General features: G+C 40.6%; 1 protein-coding gene across 1 annotated transcript in view; it reads left to right on the top strand.

The window, feature by feature from the left end:
- LOC309333186 (putative helicase senataxin) overlaps positions 1–16,041 on the top strand; it is a gene marked incomplete at its 5' end in the record, with an annotated part of 95,627 nt that overhangs the window by 56,075 nt on the left and 23,511 nt on the right. The window contains 3 exons of the mRNA XM_081846586.1: positions 8,547–8,734; positions 9,768–9,860; positions 12,097–12,261. Of these exons, the coding sequence (XP_081702712.1) occupies positions 8,547–8,734; positions 9,768–9,860; positions 12,097–12,261 (446 nt within the window). The remainder of the gene's footprint in view (positions 1–8,546; positions 8,735–9,767; positions 9,861–12,096; positions 12,262–16,041) is intronic.

The raw sequence follows: 16,041 nt of genomic DNA on the forward strand, positions 1-16,041 counted from the left end.
CCTCTTTCAAATCTTAATCAATATTATACATTTCAACCTATTATGTCTTCGATTTTCACTTTCTTTTTAAATCCATTTTTACATGTTCTTTATAACTTAATCCCTTATATCATTCTGTTTAATTTCGACATAATATTACTCTGGCCTTTACACCCTTTTCTTTTAAAACATTTTTGCATTTTTCTTTACCATGTCACTAATGCCATATTATCTTTATATCCAACATCATTTTAACATTCAAACATTTTACAATGTTTTTGGAGATATTCTTTGAACTTCTTCCAGTCCTCTTCCACCGACTCTTCTCCCAGGTCTCGGATTCTGCCAGTCATTTCAGCCAATTCCATATAGTCTATCACTTGCATCCGCCATTCTTGCAGGGTGGGCAAATCTTGTGTCTTCCAATACTTTGCGATGAGTATTCTTGCTGCGGTTGTTGCATACATAAAAAATGTTCTATCTTTCTTTGGCACCAATTGGCCGACAATGCCCAGAAGGAAGGCCTCTGGTTTCTTAGGTACAGTATATTTAAATACCTTCTTTAGTTCATTATAGATCATTTCCCAAAAAGCCTTAACCTTTGGGCATGTCCACCAAAGGTGAAAGAATGTTCCCTCAGTTTCTTTACATTTCCAACATTTGTTGTCAGGCAGGTGATAAATTTTTGCAAGCTTGACTGGGGTCATGTACCACCTATACATCATTTTCATAACATTTTCTCTTAAGGCATTACATGCCGTAAACTTCATATCAGTGGTCCACAACTTTTCCCAGTCAGCAAACATAATGTTATGACCAATGTCCTGTGCCCATTTAATCATAGCTGATTTAACTGTTTCATCCTGTGTATTCCATTTTAGCAGCAAGTTGTACATTCTCGAAAGTATCTTAGTTTTAGGTTCTAACAATTCTGTTTCTAATTTCGATTTTTCCACCTGGAAGCCTATTTTTTTATCCAAGTTAAAGGCCTCTCTAATTTGGTAGTAATGTAACCAATCTCGCACTTTATCTTTTAGTTTCTCAAAACTCTGCAGTCTCAATGTGTCTCGATCTTGTTCTAATATCTCCCAATATTTCAGCCACTTGGCCTCCATATTGAGTTTTTTCAAAGCCTTAGTCTCCATAGGTGATAGCCACCTTGGGGTCTTGTTTTCCAATAGGTCCTTATATCTTGTCCAGACATTAAACACAGCTTTCCTGACAATATGGTTTTTGAATGCTCTATTAGCTTTTACCTTGTCGTACCACAAATATGCATGCCACCCAAAAGCATTATTGAACCCTTCCAAGTCCAAAATGTCAGTGTTCTCAAGAAGTAGCCAATCTTTCAACCAGCAGAATGCTGCTGATTCATAGTACAACTTCATGTCTGGCAAGGCAAACCCCCCTCTTTCTTTAGCATCAGTCAATATTTTAAATTTTATTCTGGGCTTTTTGCCCTGCCAGACAAATTTAGAGATATCTCTTTGCCACCTCTTGAAACAATCCATCTTGTCCACAATCTGTAAAGTTTGAAACAAAAACAACAATTTTGGCAATACATTCATCTTAATAGCAGCGATCCGGCCCAACAAGGAAAGCTTCAATTTTGACCAAATTTCTAGATCTTTCTTGACTTCTATCCAGCATTTCTCATAGTTATCTTTAAATAAATTCAAATTTTTAGCCGTCATGTTAATCCCTAGGTATTTCACTTTCTTAACCACAGTTAAGTCTGTCTCCTTCTGAAACCTTTCTTTTTCCATTATTGTCAAGTTTTTCTCTAAAACCTTAGTTTTTTGTTTGTTCAATTTAAATCCTGCCACATGACCAAATTCTTGAATCAATTCTATTTTTTTTTTAATGTATTAAAATTTTTCAATACAAGAGTAAAAATAATGAACAATATAACATGTATCGTAACATAGTTTCATAACTTCTCTGGACTCCCACGCGTCTCCCGCTCCCACTTACATCATTGTAAATTTTTACCAGCAATTTATCATCTTGTTTACGTTCTTATGCCCCGTTCATTTAAATATAATCTAATAGTTCTCCAGAAGGTTTACATTTCTCACTTGTCATCCCAATTCCGTCTAGTTTAGTGGTGCTCAATTATTTATGATCTAGCATCCTTCTTAACATTCAACCAAATTACAGTATTTTTGCAAATACATCTTAAATTTCTTCCAATCTTCTTCAACCCTCTCCTCTCCCAAGTCTCGGATTCTGCCAGTCATCTCGGCCAGTTGCATATAGTCCATCAGCTGCATCTGCCATTCTTCCAGTGTGGGTAGATCTTGCGTTTTCCAGTTCTTAGCGATGAGTATCCTTGCTGCCGTTGTTGCATACATAAAAAATGTTCGGTCCTTCTTTAGCACCTTCTGACCGACAATACCCAGAAGGAAGGCCTCTGGTTTCTTAGTGAAGGTATACTTAAATACCTTTTTCAACTCATTATATATCATTTCCCAGAAGGCCTTCACTTTAGGGCAAGTCCACCAGAGGTGAAAGAATGTTCCTTCACTTTCTTTACATTTCCAACATTTATTTTCAGACAAATGGTATATTTTGGCAAGTTTAACTGGGGTCATGTACCATCTATATATCATTTTCATTACATTTTCCTTCAGAGCATTACATGCAGTGAAGTTCAGCCCAGTGGTCCACAACCTTTCCCAGTCCTCAAACATAATGTTATGCCCAATGTCCTGTGCCCACTTTATCATAGCCGATTTAACCATTTCGTCTTGTGTATTCCATTTTAACAGCAAGTTATACATTCTTGATAGTACCTTAGTCTTTGGTTCTAACAATTCTGTTTCCAACTTCGATTTCTCCACCTGGAACCCTAACTTTTTGTCGTTTTTAAAGACTTCTTTAATCTGAGCATAATGTAACCAGTCTCGCACTTTATCCTTCATTTTCTCCAAACTCTGCAATTTCCAATTGTCTCCATCTTTTTCTAATATTTCCCAATATTTTGGCCATTTGGCCTCCATATTGGGTCTTTTTCGGGCCTTAGCTTCCAGAGGTGAAAGCCACCTTGGAGTTTTGTTTTCCAATAAGTCTTTGTATTTTGTCCAGACATTAAATACTGCTTTCCTGACAATATGGTTCTTAAAGGCCTTATTGATCTTAACCTTGTCATACCATAAGTATGCATGCCAACCAAAAGCATTGTTAAAGCCTTCCAGGTCCAGTACATCAGTGTCCTCCAGAAGTAGCCAGTCTTTTAGCCAGCAGAAAGCTGCGGCTTCATAGTACAGCTTTAGGTCTGGCAGGGCAAAGCCCCCTCTTTCTTTCGCATCAGTTAATATCTTAAACTTAATTCTGGGCTTTTTGCCCTGCCAGACAAATTTAGAGATATCTCTCTGCCACTTCCGGAAGCACTCCGTCTTGTCCACAATCTGTAGTGTTTGAAACAAAAACAACATTTTTGGCAATACATTCATCTTAATAGCAGCAATTCGGCCTAACAAATTATTGAATCAATTCTAACACCCTTTTCGTACTAGATTCTGGCTCCTGTAATGTCAACACCAAGTCATCTGCGAAAGCCTTAAGTTTATATTGTTTAGCTCCGACCCTAATTCCTTGGATCAGCTGGTCCCTTCTAATCATGTTCAAAAGCACCTCCAGAACCGAAATAAATAACAATGGAGAGATAGGGCATCCCTGTCGTGTTCCTTTTTCTATTCTGAACTCTTCTGACACCACATTATTAACTATCAATTTTGCTTTTTGTTCTGAATAAATTGCTTCTATACCATTTTCAAACCCCCGTCCCACTCCCATTCCCTTAAGATTTTCCTTCATAAAATTCCAGGAAATATTGTCAAAGGCCTTCTCCGCGTCAATAAAAATTAAAACTGCTTTTGTATTAATATTCGTTTGCAATAACTCCAAAATGTCAATAATGTTCCTTGTATTATCAGAAAGATGTCTGCCTGGAAGAAAGCCTGCCTGATCTTTATGTATCACTTCATTTAAAACTTTTTTTAATCTGTTAGCTAAAATATCTGCAAAGATTTTGTAATCCACATTTAAAAGGGATATGGGACGGTAGTTCTTAAGTTGTGTCTTTTCAAATTCAGATTTTGGTATTAGTGTCATGAAAGCTTCTTTCCACGACTCCGGCGCCTTCTTTCCCTCCAGAATCTCGTTGCACACCTCCTTTAATGGTTGAATTAAATAGTCTTTCAAAGTCTTGTAATACTTGGAGGTTAATCCGTCCGGTCCTGGAGATTTGCCTAGTTGCATGTTTTGAATGGCACCTTCAATTTCCTGTTCTGTTATTTTATAGTTCAATGTTGTCTTATTTTCTTGAGATATTTTTTGTAATCCATTAATTCTTAAGAATTGATCTATCTTAGTCTCATTCTGTGGCCCCTGGGTATAGAGTTTTTTGAAGTATCTCTGGAAGCACTTTCTGATCGCCACAGGATTCTGGATGTTTTTTCCTTCCACCTCGAGATTTGTAACTGTGTTCAGTTTCTGTCTTTTTTTCAACTGCCACGCTAGCAGTTTCCCACATTTATTTGCTGATTCAAAAGTCTTTTGTCTCATTTGTTTAATTTTCCACTCAGTTTCCTGATTTATCAGTTTCAGATATTGTACTTGATATAATTTAATTTCTCTCAGAATCTCCTGTGACTTTGGTTTCGATCTTAATTTTTTCTCTCCTTCTTTTATTTTCTCCAAAATTTTGTCTTTTTTCTCATTTTGGGTTCTCTTTTTTATAGCATTCTGTTGTATCAGAAACCCCCTCATGACCACTTTACTTGCATCCCAGATTACTCTTTTTTCAACTGTAGTTTTCAAATTTACTTCAAAGTAGTCTCTCAAGGTCTTTTGGGCCTTCTTAACAATCTCTTGATCTCTTAATAAGGTGTCATTCATCTTCCATCTGAAGGAACCAGTTAATGTTAGTTTCATTTCCATCTTCACGGCGTTATGGTCGGAGCAAGTTTTGGGGCAGATTTCCACCTTTCTAGTCTTTGGTGCCAGTCCTCTAGTTATCCATATTTGGTCAATTCTAGTCCAGGTCATTTTGGCTTCAGAGAAGAAAGTCCCTTCTCTCCCTAAGGGATTTTTTGTTCTCCAAATGTCAATCAAGTCCATATTGTCAGTTAGGTCAAAAAAAGTTTTAGGTAGTCTGCCATCTTTTGTCATGTTTTGTCTTTGTGCCTTGTCCATATTTGTGGATACCACCCCATTCATATCGCCCATCATGATAATGTTGTTGTAGTCCATATAATCCAACATTGTCTCATGCAACTTCTTGTAAAATTCCGACTTCCCCTCATTTGGTGCATAAATTCCTAAAATCAAAAAATTTTCTCCTTGTATTTAATTTCAATTGCCACAATTCTTCCTTGCTCATCTTTAAAAAGGAATTTTGGTGATAGGCTCTCTTTTGCGTAGATAACAACTCCTCTCTTTTTCACTCTGTCAGATGAAATAAATTCTTGGCCTAACCTCTTGTTGGTTAAAACCTTCCGATGGAGCCTAATCACATGCGTTTCCTGTAAACAAATTAAGTCCAATTGTTCCTTTTTTAATATGTGAAAGATCTTCTTCCTCTTCTGGGGGGAGTTACAGCCATGAATGTTCCAACTTAATAGTTGCAGAGTCATGTTGCAGTATATCTATTTTCCTCCTACTGCTCCCAAAAGTTCTTCTCCTTTTGGCGGTGGTGTCACTTTCTCCTGCACGTCGAGACCCAAAGGTGTAAGTAATGGACTCAAGGGATCAAATCCTGAGGCTCCTGGTTCTTTTTCAGTCCCTTTCTGAAGGTCTTTTCCGTAGTCACTCAAAAAATTTTCCTTGTCTTCAACTGTTTTAATTTTAACTTTTTTCCCTCTAAAGTTAAAAGATAGTCCCTGGGGGAACTCCCATCTAAAGATGATTCCGTTGCTTCTCAGTAGTTTTACCAAATCTCCGTAGTTGGATCTGAGCTCCAGAAGATGTTTCGGGATATCCTTGTAAATTTCCACTCTAAAGTCTCGGATCTCAAGAGTCTTTTGAAAATGTGCACCCAGAATCTTGTTTCTTTCTTCTTTCGTTCTAAGGGAGATCAGGCAATCTCTTGACCTGACCTTCCTCCCTCCCTTTCCAAGTCTGAATGCACTTATAATTTTAAAGTCTTTATCCTCTTCCAAAGGCCAAAATTTTGAAAACTCTTTTGTCAGAAACTCAATTAAGTCCTCCTTTTCTGGGACTGACCTCAATCTCAAATTATTTTCCCTAGATTTTAGTTCAATCATAGACAGATATGCCTGGTGTTCGCCAATCTGTTTGCGCATGGGTTTAATTTCCTCTTGCACGGCCTCTACTTTCTGTTTGGCCTCCTCAGCTGTTTGACGGTTTACTGTAGTGGCTTCCAATAACATTCCAATAGATTCTGCATTTGACCTAACTTGCTGAGTCAAATTGTTGACACTAGCTGTGTTTTGGTCAAGTTTAGATGATTGGTCCGCCACTTGCTTACTTAGGCCTTCTAATTTTTCAAAAATTTTATCTAGCACTGTAGTAAAGTCTCCTCCTGCGGCCATTCCTTCAGGCCTTGTTTGTTCTAAATCTTCCTCTTGTGCCACAGGAATAGCAGGAACAGATGACCTGCGCAGCTGTGAGATTATGCTAGTCTGTTGTGTTTTGGCTTTGCTTGATCTTGTCCTCCCTCTCATTCCACTGCTGTCTATGTGTCAAGGTCAGTCACACGGTTTGCAGTTCCCATGGAAATCCCCAAGTCCAAAGATGGAAAAATACCCCCAGTCTTTACACCACTTCAATCTTCCACTAGAGGGACACAATGTTTATCTCAAAAGTCACAATTTATACAGTCTCGAATTTACAAAATGTCCCTTCAAGTTTATAACAGTTGCAAATGTCCAGCAGACCTAACAGGTCCTCTACTTTGCAGAGTTAATCATAGAAAGTTACAATGTCTCCAAAAAGCGCGAGTTACAGTTTGACAGTTCCTGCAGCCTGACAGCTCTAGTAGCCTGGCAGCCCGATCTCCAGGGGTTCAGTCAATTAAAATATTTATAAATCCACACGGGAAGAGGGAAAGCCAAATTCTTCCTCTTCCACCTTAAAATAAGGTGAGATTCTATGTCTGATGTTCAGAAGGTAATCTTTTAAAGCGTAGTTCTAGGCAAAAGCAAACTAATCGTCGTTGCTTTGAACTTTAAACAGAGCTGGGAGACGGACTTCCTGGTTGCATCTCCCGTTTCAGTGTCCAAATTAAGCTTGTTTTTTAAAGATATAAATTTCTTAAGCTTCACCTACTCACGGTGGTCGTTTCTTAGCCAAATTGTCCCAGAAAAAAGGTCAGCGCTCACCGGCAACAGCTTTGCGGCTTCACTCCAGGGAAAGAGCGATCGACTCTCAGCACCGCGCCAACCCCGTCACCTTCCGGAGCCCCTTACGGGGTTCCTATCCAGTTTCGGGGGGCGCTAAAGGTGCCCGCTGAGTCCCACGGCCACAGGCTTCTACTGCCTGTGGTTTTCCGATGCGGGTCTCCGCTTCGCCGTAGCGGACGACCCGTTTCCACGGAGCTCCCTCTTCGCGGTTAGAAGAGGGCAGCCATTGCCGTTCGCGCCGCCTCCGGAAGTACTTTTCCTCCATTTTGAATGCAGAAGAGGACAATGGAAACAGTATCTTGCTCTTATTTCAACTAGCTGTCAAATCCGTTCTGTCAACGAACTTTCCCCAAACGTCATCTGGCAACCCGTTCCCAGTTTCAGAGCTGAGGTGATTTGATTTTCCCCTCACTCCTGCAGGCTTACTAGGTTCAAAATTCGAAGCTTCCCCCCTCTTCACCTGCCTCCAAGGGGGGTTCTGTATTTTTAACCGATGGAAATTTAATCTTTTATCAAAGGCTTTCAAAGGCTTTAGCTTGTAACGTCTTTGCTTCAGTCTATTTACAAAAGCGGAAGGCGGACTTCCTGTTTATGACCTTCCCGCTTCGGCGCCAAATTAAGATACTTAAAAATCCAATTTTTCGTTCTACTCACGGGTAGTTGTTTAAAATCCAATTGTCCACAGGAAAAAGTCAGCGCTCTCCAGCAACAGCAATGCGGCTTCACTCCGTGAAAGAAGCGGTCTATTCAAAGCACCGCGCCGCTCACCCCACGTCGCTTCGGATCCCCTAAACAGGGTTTCCCTGCGAGTAGGGGAGGCGCAAAAGGTGCCAGCCGAATCCCAGATTCACAGGTTTCTTCCACCTGTGATTTCAATGGGTCTCCGCCTTCGCCGTGGCGGTCAGACCCTGTTTTTCACGGAGTAAGTTCCTCCCGATCGGAGGAGCTCAGCCATTGCCGGAGGCGCCAACCCGGAAGTTGAAGCATCCTGGTCTTCCATAACACCTCAGCAGTGCCACAGGCTGATAGCATCCATTCCACGCCGCATTGAGGCAGTAATTGATGCAAAAGGGGCCCAGACCAAGTACAGAGTACATATGCATGCTTCTACTTCTCATCTCTTGTTCTTTAATTGTTGCTGCCTGTGCTTAACCCATTCCCTGAAAGTTTTACTCCTCCTCCCCTCCCTTGCTTTGGCAGAAAGCTGAGGATTACGGCTACAGGCAGTCTCTGATGGGCCGACTCTGCAGACACCTGAATGGGCAAATCCAAGAAAAACACAGTGACAGGCTTCCAGTCCTGTGCTTGAGGACTCAGTACAGGATGCACCCAGAGATCTGCCTCTTCCCTTCCAATTACATCTACGACCATGCCCTGAAAACTGACCGGTGTGTAGACATCTTACTAATTTTTTTACCTTGCCTCAAGGCAACAGGCATTTCATGAAAAGGTGACCTAAGTGTGGACATCGGTTCCATATTACCCTGGAATTTTGGCTGGTGGTCAGGGATGGTGGGGGTTGTATTCCAGCAACACCTGGAGGGTCCTGCTTTAGCTCATCATATCTGGTGTGTTTGTGTGAATGAATGTACTTGCTCTGACACTACTGGTGAGTACTTAGTTGAATGAAAATTCTGTGCATGATCATAGGCCTCAAACCTGACTCTTTCCAGCAACCTAATTTGATACTTTAATTTTTTTCTTCCATTCTAACCACTTTCTTGTTCTTTCTTTTTTAATATACTGTATATTAAAAAAGATGGTGTTAAATTCCATCCATGTACAATTTTTAGTGAACGTTCCCTAATAGTTGCTGACAGAAATTTATATGGTGCTTTTGTCCATAAATTGTTCTGTTTAACCTCTTCAGTGTTTATATCCCAATTTAATTCCCTCCAGCTTTTTAGATTTTGTTGGGGGCAAAATTGGTTCTCAATAAGTGTTTTGTATAAAAGGGAAATGCTATCTCTTATTACTATATTTTCATATTCTGTTAGTTTACTTGTAGCTTCATTTTTAATCTGTGTATTTGTAAGAAATGATCTCGGCTGATATCCTAACAGGCATGAAATTTGATTATTTTCTAAACGTACTTGCATTTCTGCTATTGTAAGAGGTTGTATAAGCCTCTGGATTTTTCTGTATAAGCCTCTGGATTTTTTGCCCTTCCACTGCTATTCACTGAATATGTTTGTCATGCTGTTTGAATATTCCCCTTCATGTAGAAAACGATGACATCAGGGAGAACAGTTTCTGTCATCCCCCACACCACCTCCCTGACATGCTAGTTTTCTCTATGTGGGGAACATCATGTGAATGATTATGTGACGGATAGTGTTTCCTCCTGCAGTGAAGAATTGAGCAAATAGACCTCAGCACACTGCTTTTTAAAAGCTATTATGATTTCTCATTGCATTATAGATGGACAGAAGAGAGCCGATTCTCTTTGGAATGGCCCTTCCTACCGTACCTCCTCTTTGATGTTTTGGATGGCCAGGAAGAACAGGAGAGCAAGTAAGTTTTTCATTTATTTGCTTTGTGAATTTGTAGTCACACTTTTCAAAGTGGCTAGCAGGAGTAAAATAAAGAAACAAAATTTAAAATCCCACATAAAGCCAGCACTGTTTTTTATTAATTACATTTGTTAGCTGCTTTTTACACAAACAAATCTCAAAGCAACTTAACAGATAAAAACAATGAAAACTTAAAACACAATGTGTAATTTCATACACTTCTATCATGTCACCTGTTTTCTAAAGTAAAAAGTCCCAAATGCTGCCACCTTTCCTCATAGGGGAGTCACTCCATCCCCCTCATCATTTGGGCTGCCCTTTTCCTGAACCTTTTCCTTTTTGAGGAGGCGACCAAAACTCTACATAGTATTCCAAATGCAGTCTCACTGTAGATTTGTGTAACTGCATTGTGATGTTGGCAGTTTTATTTTTCATTCCTTTCCTAATGTTCCCTAGCATAGCATTTTCACAGCTGCCACACACTGGCCATCTAATCCAGCCCTCAGAAAAAGCTAAAGAGCCCTGCTTAGCCCCCCACCCCAAGGGTCCCTCTCTCATCCTGGAGTAAGGAGCTCATGGCTGGTCTGCAATCTCTTACCATCCCCACCCTGAGCTATGAGAGTTGGGAGTCCCAACAAAAGGTGCACCACCCCGATTTAGTCCTGAACTCTATTGTAGGACAGGAATGGGGAAACCTGTTTCCCTCCCAGAGGTGCTGTTATAAACCCAGATTGTTGCTGGACTACAGGTATATGGTGTCATCCCTGCTACATTTGAAAGGTCTGCTGTGTGGTGTGGAACTCTGGCTTGGTGGACAATTTGGGTAACTTGTTGTTGTTGTTGTTGTTTAGTCGTGTCCGACTCTTTGTGACCCCATGGACCAGAGCACGCCAGGCACTCCTGTCTTCCACTGCCTCCCGCAGTTTGGTCAAACTCGTGCTGGTAGCTTCGAGAACACTGTCCAACCATCTCATCCTCTGTCGTCCCCTTCTCCTTGTGCCCTCCATCTTTCCCAACATCAGGGTCTTTTCCAGGGAGTCCTCTCTTCTTATGAGGTGGCCAAAGTATTGGAGCCTCAGCTTCACGATCTGATCTGTGGGTAACTTACCTGCCACAGATTGATTTGATCAAGAACATAAGAAGAGCTTGCTTGCTGGATCAGGCCAGAATCCCATCAAATCCCACATCCTGTCCTCACAGTGAGCAACCAGATGTCCCAATGGGAAGGCTGCAGCAATCATGATCTGGTGTTTTCCCACTTTCCACCACAATAAGAGCATGTGGCAGCTTTTGTGGCCATGTTCTCCTTAGCTGTTGGTGGGTGGGCACACTTAAGTGTTTTTTAAAAAGCTAAGATTGAAGCAATCTTTGAGGTCATCTAGCACTGTTCAGGGCACAAATATAAGATGGGGGACACCATCTCATATTACTAACAAGGCATTGTTAGTAGTATGTGTCTTAGTAGATCACAAGCTTAACATGAGTCAGCAGTGTGATGCAGCAGCAAAAAAAATATAATGATCTTCTAAACTGCATCAACAGAAGTCTAGTGTCCAGATCAAGGAAAGTAATAGTACCACTCTATTCTGCCTTGGTCAGACCACACCTGGAATACGATGTCTCGTACTGGGCACCACAATTTAAGAAGGGTGATGACAAGCTGGAACATGTGCAGAGCAGAGTGACCAAGATGATCAAGGGTCTGGACACCAAGTTTTATGAGGAACTATTGAGGGAATTTGGTATGTTTAGCCTGGTAAAGAGGAGACTGAGAGGAGATATGACCGTCATCTTCAAATATTTCAAGGGCTGTCACATGGAGGATGGAGCAAGCTTGTTTTCTCCTTCTCTGGAGGCTAGGACTCAAACCAATGGCTTCAGGTTACAATAAAGGAGACTCCAACTATATACCTGGAAGAACTTTCTGACAGTAAGAGCTGCTTGACAGTGAAATGGACTCCCTCAGGTGACTGTGGACTCTCCTTCCTTGCAGGATTTTAAGCAGAGGTTGGATGGCCATCTGTCATGAGTGCTTTAGTTGGAATTCCTGCATTGCAGGGGGGGTTGGACTAGATTACCCTTGGGGTCCCTTCCAACTCTGCAGTTCTTTGAGTGTATGTCCCAAAGGAACCCTAAGAGAGAGAATCTGTGATAACTTTTAAAATGAGGCACACATCCAAATACAAGGCCTTCAGCTCATCCCTTTCTCCCTCCCCTTCTATTTCTTTCTTGTTCAGTTCCTTCATTAATCTCCAGGAAGTTAAGCTGGTAATAGAATTAATGAAGTTAATTAAGAGCAAAAAGAGAGACATCAGCTTTCGCAACATTGGGATCATCACCCCATGCAGTGCTCAGAAAAGAAGGATCCTGAACCAGCTGGAGAAAGAATTTGGAGAAAATAGGTAAGAATTTCACAAGCCTTTGACAATATTTGTTGGAGTTTTATGAAGAGGAATCTCCAAGGGATGGGGGTAGGCAAGAATTTTGAAAATGGTATAAGTGCAATTTACTCTGAGCAAAAGGCCAAACTAATTGTAAATGGTATGGTTATGGACGAAATTCCAATAGAGAAAGGGACACGACAGGGATGCCCAATTTCCCCTCTATTGTTTATATCGGTACTGGAGGTTTTCCTAAATATGATTAGAAGAGACCAGCTGGTTAAAGGTATACAGGTCGGAACTAAACATTATAAGTTAAGAGCATTTGCAGATGATCTAGTCTTGACATTACAACAGCCAGAAACCAGTACAAAAAGAGTTTTGGAACTTATTGAAATATTTGGTCAGGTAGCAGGTTTTAAATTAAATAAACATAAGACAAAGGTGTTGGAAAAAAATCTTACGGTGGGGGAAAAAGACAGTTTTCAAAGAGAAACTGGTTTGGAAATTACTAAAAAGGTAAAATATCTGGGGGTGAATTTAACATCTAAGAATGTGAATCTATTTAAAGATAATTATGAGAAATGCTGGGCCGAAGTGAAGAAAGATTTCGATATATGGTCAAGATTGAGACTTTCCTTGTTAGGCCGAATTGCTGTTATCAAGATGAATGTATTGCCGAGATTGTTGTTTCTGTTCCAGACATTGCAAATTCTAGATAAGATGGACTGTTTCAAGAAGTGGCAGAAAGATATATCTAAATTTGTCTGGCAGGGCAAAAAACCCAGAATAAAATTTAAGATTTTGACTGATGCAAAGGATAGAGGGGGCTTTGCCCTGCCGGACTTAAAACTTTACTATGAAGCAGCAGCTTTTTGCTGGCTGAAACCATGGCTACTTCTTGAGAATACAGACATTCTGGACCTGGAAGGTTATGATAATAGTTTTGGTTGGCATGCATATTTATGGTACGATAAGGTAAAGGTACATAGAAATTTTAAAAACCATATTGTTAGGAAAGCATTGTATAATGTATGGAATCGATATAAAGATTTGTTTGAAAGTAAAACCCCCAGGTGGTTGTCACCAATGGAAGCCAAGGCGGTAAAAAGACTGAATATGGATACAGATTGGCCAAAATATTGTGAGATTATAGAATACGATGGTGAAAAGTTGAAACTACAGAGTTTTGAGAAATTGAAACCTAAAGTCCGAGATTGGTTACATTATTACCAGATCAATGAAACTTTTAAGCAGGACAGAAAACTAGGATTTCAGAAGGAGAGGTCAAAGTTAGAAACAGAATTGCTAGAACCCAATACTAAGAACTTGTCTAGAATGTATAATCTGCTGCTAAAATGGAACACACAGGATGAAACGGTTAAATCAGCTATGATTAAGTGGGCACAGGATATTGGTCATGATATTATGTTTGCTGACTGGGAGCAGTTATGGACCACAGGTATTAAATTTACGGCATGTAGTGCCTTGAAAGAGAACATAATGAAAATGATCTATAGGTGGTACATGACCCCAGTCAAGCTTGCAAAGATATATCATTTGCCCAATAACAATTGTTGGAAGTGCAATGAATGTGAAGGAACTTTTTATCACCTTTGGTGGACCTGCCCAAAGATTAAGGCCTACTGGGAAATGATCTATAATGAAATTAAGAAAATCCTTAAGTGGACATTTGTAAAGAAACCGGAGGCTTTTCTCCTGGGCATGGTCGGCCAATTGGTACCAAAGAAAGATAGGACCTTTTTTATGTATGCAACAACAGCAGCAAGAATCCTTTTGGCGAAGTATTGGAAGACTAAAGAATTACCTACTCTGGAAGAATGGCAGATCAAGGTGACTGAATTTATGGGACTGGCAGAGATGACCGGCAGAATACGTGACCAGAGGAAAGAGACAGTGGAGGAGGACTGGAAAAAATTTAAAATCTATCTTAAAAATTGTTGTAAAATTTCGGAATGTTAAGATGTCAAGGGATTGGATACAAAGAATTACAGCTATAAATTGAAATTTATAAAATAGATTTTTTTTTTTTTTTTTTTAAAGAGAATTAAATATAAAAATGGGATGAAGAATTGCTAAAAATTTTAAAATATGGATGCAGTGAAGGGGAGGTTTGGGGAAGTCGTGTTATGTTTATTTGTTTTTTGTTTATGTTGTAAAATCAATAAAAATTATTCTAAAAAAAAAAAAAAAAAAAAAAGGAAATTTGTAGCAGGGCTGAGGAGGACCCTGGAGTCAATGAAAAAAAAAAAAAAAGAATTTCACAAGCCTTGAATGGCATTAAAATCCCTTTAACTGGGCCTCTTGATTCAGCAGAGTGTCAGTCAAGTTACTGGAGGTGAACTTTACTCTCAATTGAATCATGATTAAGTTGTTGAAATACTGCATTCAGTGTGCAATAGGCCCTCCAGATGCTGCTGGACTTCAGCTCCCATCAGTCCCAGGCAGTATGGCCTGTTGGCAGCGATGATGCGGGATACCGTCCAGCATCATCTGGAGGACCATGGGTTTCTCATTCCTGGTGTACAAAAGCACTGTAAGTATCCCCCCTGTCTTCCTCCCAAAGTGATGTCACTTGTGAGGCCTTGCATGCTGCTGAAGTACATCCCAAGCAAATGAGACTACGCTTGTGCGTAGTCACCCCTTGTTAGCCTTATCTCTCACTTCCCTGAACTTATTATTTAATAAAATAAAATCTTCCCTCTGTTGTTTCCCTGTTGCTAAAATGTATGGTACATTGTTGGTTCCCTGGGGCAGGGATCTTCCTTATTTGTTGATGGTAGTCGGTAAAGCATCTGTATACTGATAGCTCAGCACAATATCCCTGTGGGATGTAATCCATTGGTGCAGTCAAATGCAACATTCCTTATTTCCCTAGCGTGGGCACAGGCAGGGGGACATCCAGTCAGGGTAACGTCCTTTTCCACTGGTGTGGAGCATCCCTCCCCTGCATGTGACCTAGGAGATGGGCATCGCTCTGGCTGACTCCATAAAAGTGCCGAGTCATGCAGCCATTTTCTCAGTCTTGTTTGTCTTGCTTCACTTGCTTTCTATTCTCTTGTTTATCTTTTGCTGCCATGCTGCTCTCCTCCATCCATTTTGTTGTCTTAATGTAATTTTGCTGTCTGCTGGCTCTCAGCCAGCAGCACATGAGTTCAGTCTCCATATGAGATGAACTCAGACTCTTTATTGTGTAACTACCAAGTAAAGCCTGCCTTTCAGGGATCAAATGAACTGAAATGTGAGTAAACATTTTGTTACTTTACTCAGAAAGACTCTTGTGTCTTTATTCTTTGAAGAGGGATTAAAGGGGACACCAGGAAAGATAAAGTCACTCAGATTTGGGAAGAGGTAGACTCCACCATGGCAGCAGGGCCGGGGCGGGAGAGTGCTAGAGTCCTGTCTAGTCAAGTTGCGTGGGATCAAGTCCAATCTGTTACCTCCGAGGATGTGGACAAGCTGCTTAGACAAGTGAAACCAACCACCTGTCTCCTTAACAGCCCATCCTGGCTCATAAAAGCAAGCCGGGAAGTGCTGGGCTGGGAGATGGGTGGTGAATGCTTTCCTCTGTGAGGGAGCCTTCCCAGACCCACTGAAAGAGGCAATTATTAAACCGCTTCTTAAAAAAGCATCTTTGGACCCAGCCCATATGGCCAACTATTGCCCAGTCTCAAAACTTCCATTCTTGGGCAAGGTGATTGAGCGGGTGGCTGTGTTAGCATTTCACTCCACCGTCGCTGCATTTGAGATTGTTGTAAATCACATGCCTGTCTGAGAAGA

The sequence above is a fragment of the Podarcis erhardii genome (genome assembly GCF_964252035.2).
Source record: "Podarcis erhardii genome assembly, chromosome: W".
Classification (NCBI taxonomy): Eukaryota; Metazoa; Chordata; class Lepidosauria; order Squamata; family Lacertidae; genus Podarcis; species Podarcis erhardii.